This window comes from Globicephala melas, chromosome 3 (assembly GCF_963455315.2).
Source record: "Globicephala melas chromosome 3, mGloMel1.2, whole genome shotgun sequence".
Lineage (NCBI taxonomy): Eukaryota > Metazoa > Chordata > Mammalia > Artiodactyla > Delphinidae > Globicephala > Globicephala melas.
In genome coordinates this window covers 9,108,804-9,114,803 of record NC_083316.1, presented here as the reverse complement: position 1 = coordinate 9,114,803, position 6,000 = coordinate 9,108,804, and the positions used below count along the sequence as shown (strand labels likewise).

At 41.4% G+C, this 6,000-nt stretch overlaps 1 protein-coding gene across 9 annotated transcripts in view; it reads left to right on the top strand.

Annotated features, from left to right (window-relative positions):
• The window catches only part of CTNND2 (catenin delta 2), a 930,830-nt gene that overhangs the window by 883,747 nt on the left and 41,083 nt on the right, over positions 1-6,000 (top strand). For all 9 annotated transcript variants that reach the window (XM_060295662.1, XM_060295656.1, XM_060295659.1 and 6 more), the window contains one exon: positions 2,817-2,901. In XM_060295662.1, the coding sequence (XP_060151645.1) occupies positions 2,817-2,901 (85 nt within the window). The remainder of the gene's footprint in view (positions 1-2,816; positions 2,902-6,000) is intronic.

Sequence of the window (6,000 nt, the reverse complement as noted above, 5' to 3'; positions counted from 1 at the left end):
ATTTTTCCAGAGAAGACATACAGATGGCCAACAGGCACATGAAAAGATGCTCAGCATTACTAATCATCAGGGAAATGCAAATCAAAACCACAGTGAGGTATCACCTCACACCTGTCAGAATGGCCGTCATCAAAAGGACAAAAATAACAAGTGCTGGCAAGGATGTGGAGGAAAGGGAACCCTCGTATGTTGTTGGTGGGAATGTAAATTGGTGCAGCCACTATGGAGAACAGCATGGAGGGTCCTCAAAAAATTAAAAATAGAACCACCATATGATCCAGCAATTCAAGTTCTGTATATTTTTCCAAAGCAAACAAAAACACGAATTAGAAAAAAATACATGCACTTCAATGTTCATTACAGCATTATTTACAATAGTCAGTATATGGAAACTGCCTAAGTATCTATCGACAGGTGAATGGATAATGAAGATGTGAGATAGATATATATAGATAGATAGATAGATAATGAGAGAGACAGAGACAGAGACGACTATTACTTGGCCATAAAAAAGAATAAAATCTTGTAATTTGCAACAATATGGATGGACCTAGAGGGTATTATGCTAAGTGAAATAAGTCAGAGAAAGACAAATACCATATGATTTCACTTGTATGTGGAATCTACAAAACAAAAGAATAAACATAACTAAACAGAAACAGACTCACAGATACAGAGAACAAACAGGTGGTTGCCAGAGAAGAGCGGGATGGTGGGATTGGGTGGGGGGAGTGAGTGAAATAGGTGAGGGAGATTAAAAGATACAAAATTCCAGTTGCAAAATAAATGACTCATAGGGATGAAATATACAGCACAGGGAATATAGTCAATAATATTGTAATAACTTTGTGTAGTGACAGAGTTATCACGGTGTTTATTTTGTAATGTATACAGATATCAGATCACTAGGAACTGACAGAGTGCTATAGGTCAATTATAATTCAGTTTTTTAAAAAAGAATAAAGTGTACCTGTGTCTGTATCCATGAAAAGATCTAAAATTCTCTAAATCAAAAGAATTTAATACATTTAGAGCATGATACTAGCATAAATGTGAAATCATTTAGCAACTGTCCATTTCAGTGAAAGAAAACATGTATATTACTTAAATACAGCTTATCTCTCATAGAGAAAAAATCTTGAAATTTATAAGAACTCTGTATTTTTTTCTTTTAAAAGTACACAGTATAACTAAGAGATTTTCAAACACAGGCCAAAGTTGAATTCCAAGTCAGCAATAACAATAGTAAGAGTGACTGTTACTGTTTCCAGTAAGTAAACGGATGAAGAATACTTAAACGTAGTTGGTCTACATTGCAAACGTGAAGACCCAGGAAAATAGCAGACATTTAATTGATCATGTATTAGCATCCCATCATTTCATTTGCAGGTCCTCACACATCCATTCGCTCTGGCTTTCAAATCCAAGCTCGACCTGATCCCATCTAACCATCTGCTTACTTTGCATTTTAAAAACTATTTTATGTCAGAAGCAGTTTTGATCTCAATTCAGATGTTCTCTTTGAGGGATCTGTGGGCCACTGCACCATGCGTCAGCTTCAGGGGTGGACTTCACCTTGGAGTCCTCATGAGTGGTTATGTCCTGCCCAACTCCAGGAGTCACCACATAGGCCAGGGGTCGGCCAACTGCAACCCACAAGCCAAATCCCCACCACCACCCGTTCTTGTAAGTAACACTTGATTAGAACACAGCCACCTCCATTCTTTTGTCTATTATTTATGACTCCTCTCATCCTGCAATGGCAGAGTTGAGCAGCTGCGACCGAGACCATATGGCCCACAAATCACAGAATATTTATTATTTGACCCTTTACAGCAAAAGTGTGCCAGCCCTTGCGATCAGGCACAGTGTCACAGTAGCCACTCCAGTTGTGCAGCTGTTGTGGACCCAGCCCGTTGGAACAAAGAATCCGCAGGTAGTTAATAGTTGCCCTCACCACTAGTCAAAGTGACTTCCAAGAATTGGATCAAATTTAATCAACATGGATGTATTGACCCAGTGTCTGTTCTGAGATGCAGGTTGGCACTGAACCAAAAGGCGAAATATTTAGCTGTAGTTTCATAGGGATTTCAAAGCCATGACTTGAAAAACATGATAAGAACCGCTAGTCCAAAGGTTTTCATGACCTTACTTTCTCACTCTGATCCAGAGGACAGAACTTTAATTGCATGAAGGGCTTTGTTTATAGATGCTTATCCACGCTCATCCCTCCATATAAATGTAAGAGAGTGTGTGTGCCAGTGTGTGCACACGTCAGCTTCATGCCAGTCACTTGTGCTTGGCATCATCAGCAAACGGAAAACAATTGCCTGTAACCCCTCAGGTATGTAGAGCCAACGCTATACGTGCTCTCACACTTCAGTTGAGAAAGTGAATATCTTTTTTCTCCTTGCTTACTACACAGGTGTTAAACAACACTGCCATTAAAACCCTTTTATCTGGCCTTTCCTAGTCGCTATCCTTCTCTTCTTTCTGTTCCATTTTGTAGTCCAGTGCTAAATCTGCCTTCTGACTCTTGGGTTTGCATTTGCAATGCACAGCTCTTGGGTTTGCGTTTTGAAAATTCTTTGCCCAATTGCAGTGCCTTCCTGTCTCTCCCCTTCATGGGTGTGTGGGTGAGAATGAGGCTGGAGACTGGTGACAGCCATCCCTTGTACTGTCCAGTCTGGAAAAAGAAAAGAGCCAGAAAAGCCATGAAGCTTTTATTCTTTTTATTCTTGCTGTTTCCTGACAAGCCAATTTGAAGCCCAGCTGTCCCGCTCACCATCTTGCGTGTCCTGTCTTTTCTTTATCAGACACTCTCCGAAGGTAATCAAGGCCGCATCTCAGGTTCTGAACAGCATGTGGCAGTACCGAGATCTGAGGAGTCTCTACAAAAAGGTAAGGTTTGCTTTACCTTCTTGGCTCGTTAGCTGCACACAGGCCCTGAGCCCAAAGACAGCATATCTGGTCCTAACGAGATGTGTCATAGGTATGAAGGGACCTCGTCTGAGAATCTGAGCAATTGAAACACAGCTGAAACAAGAGATCAATGAAGAAGCAAAAGAAAAGGGTCACTAAGTGTCCCCAGGATATACACTAAGATTCATGAACTTTCTGGATTGGACAGACCAATAGCCATAGAGAAAATAAGCTTGTTTTTCTGAGCTTCTGTATTGTGTAATAGACTAAAAAGTAATAATGAACAGAGGGATTTTGCCAAAAAAAAAAAAAAGTCAATAAATAATGTAGTAATAGTAGAGAGGAGACAGAAAAAAATGTAAAAAGCAGTTCAGGAGGTTGAGAAGAATTGCAGCCCAGGAACATTGGGTAGAGACCCGACAGCCTGCCCCACGTTCCTAGCCTGAGACCCTGACGTAGTTACTGATCAGGTCGAAGGGCTGATGATCCTAACGACAGCCGTAGATCGTAGCAAGAGGCTGGGCATTCGTTCAGCAGACTCTCCCCAGGCCGGCTGGAATTTATATCATACATTTCAGAGGAGACTTCATCCCCAAAGTGGTTTAAAAATAAACCTTAAGAGAAAAAGGTCACATCTAGAAATTTTAATTCTACACCTCATTCCCAAACGCTGCTGAACAAAAGATGCATACTTTTCTTTTTTGCTTGGGAGGGGAGAGAGTCCTTTAACAACATCTCCCAGAAGTTGTCATCCCAGGATAGATTTGAGCTAACAAATGGGGCAGAGAACACCACTGACAGATTGGCAGGGAGAAGAGCCTAGGCATCGATCTCCGTAGGATTTCAGAAAACGTGAGCAGGGCTTCCATCAACAGCTGCCCAGAGCACCTCCTTGCAGCCCCTGGCAGCCTGCATGGAGGGAGAGGGGGAGCTGAAAGTCATTGCCACCTTGGTCCCCAGCCTCCCAGTCTTGGGATCGGGAGGTGGGGTCACAGCAAGAGACGCACATCAGAGGGGGCAAGACCCATCTGGCCAGAGGGAAAATCTGTCATTTTCTAAGCCAGTGGGAAAAAGTAAATATTTAATACTGGTCCTACTAAGTTAGTCTATTTCTAGATTTCCCCGAGGTCTTTCTGTTTCCCGTAAGCATTCATTACTTTGTACTTTAAAGTTTAGCCCATATATTTCAAAATTCTCTTTCAAGATTTTTCTGTTCCTTAAGAGGAAGTATATTTAGGCTGAAACATTGCAAAATTAAGGGTTAGGGGAGTGTTCTGAATTAATTATATCCTTTCCTACGTATCTTGCTGTTCATCGAAAGTGTTTTGGGTTCCATGCTGTTTGAAATGCACATCCCAGCATCCCTACGTGGTTCCTTCCGGGACTCTTCCAGGAGACAAATGAATTCTCTCCCAGGACAGGATCCTTCAGCTAAACAGGCAGCCAGACATGAAGAACATGCTATAAATTAGAAAAGAGCTGGTCGTTCTGAATCGATGGCTCCAGAAGTTCAATGAAATATTACTGCCTCAGATAAACTCCACTCTCCCTCGGATCCTGGACATCTCTTTGCTGAAATGCACCTTCTCCTACTTCTTTGCATTGAAGGGAAACGGCTTTTAGAGACTCTACAAGTTATTTGTTGAATAGTAGTATGAGTTTTCCATCTTAGTTTTTTTCTGTGTTGGTAGTAGGGTTCAGAAAGTGTAATTGTCTCTCTCTTTACGTGAAAAAAAAAAAAAGAATGTGTTGACGAATTTAATGGAGCTAAAACTCAAGAGCTAAAGAGAGTTTAAAATGTGGTTCATGTGAGGAGACTCAAGAAAGACAGGCTGGAGAAGCTGATGGTGATGTTTTTCATTGATCCAGGATTTTAAAATATTGAGAAAGATCTGGGTTTTTTTGTTTTTTTTGGTTGCATTGGGTTGCTGTGCACGGGCTTTCTCTAGTTGAGGCAAGCAGGGGCTACTCTTCATTGCGGTGTGCGGGCTTCTCATTGCAGAGCACGGGCTCTAGGTGCACGGGCTTCAGTAGCTGCGGCACGTGGGCTCAGTAGTTGTAGCACCCGGGCTTCAGTAGTTGTGGCTCGCGGGCTCTAGAGCACAGGCTCAGTAGTCATGGCACACAGGCTTAGTTGCTCTGCGGCATGTGGGATCTTCCCAGACCTGGGCTCGAACCTGTGTCCCCTGCATTGGCAGGCTGATTCTTAACCACTGTGCCACCAGGGAAGTCCCAAGAGATGTTCTTAATAACTTCCATATTATGCAGTCGTGATAGGGAATGAGGACTTTATGCTCAGTATAAGTGCTGCTAATAGCAAAGCTCAAAATGCACAGAAGCTTTTCTTTTCTGAAAGGTCCTTTGGTGAGAAAACCCACATTCATTCATCCTTATGAATTGTTTTTAATCAGCAGGACAATAGATTTCCATTTTGTTCTTCATTGACAATTAATATATCATTTAAAAAATGCCTGATCCATGTCTTTTAATTATCCATGCTTCAAATCTATGTATTAAACACCTGGTATAGGCTTAGAAAAGGAAGAATTCCAAAGAAAACATGACACGTAGAGCAGCTACTGTGGATAGAAATGAAATGTGGAACAACGATCGGCAACTACGTTAGATTCAGAGTTATGTACCACAAGTCTACTGGATAAATTAAGAGAAGGAAAATTATAGAGCAAAACCTTGAATCTGTAGAGTGCGCGTAAGTTAGGAGGTAAGAGGAAAGGGCGTTATGTGTAAGAGGAAAAACATGAGTAGAGAGATGGAAATTGAAATAGAAGTGGCATATCTATGAGACAGAATTAAAGGTCCATCTGGCACTGGCTTATTTCCTCCTAGGACCCAAGTACAGAGGCCAGGATCACAATTCATTAGCTCAGCTACTTTATTTTACTTAGAAATCCATTTAATACATCAGAATATTCTTTTGGCCGGGAGTGCTGACCAAATTATGTTGGATTCCTGATACATTGTGAGCCAAAACATTTGCGTTATCCAAATCTTCAACTTCAGTGAGGGCTGGACTTCTGATTTTCTCCCCTAAGGGAAAATAAATAACTGAAGAAGAAT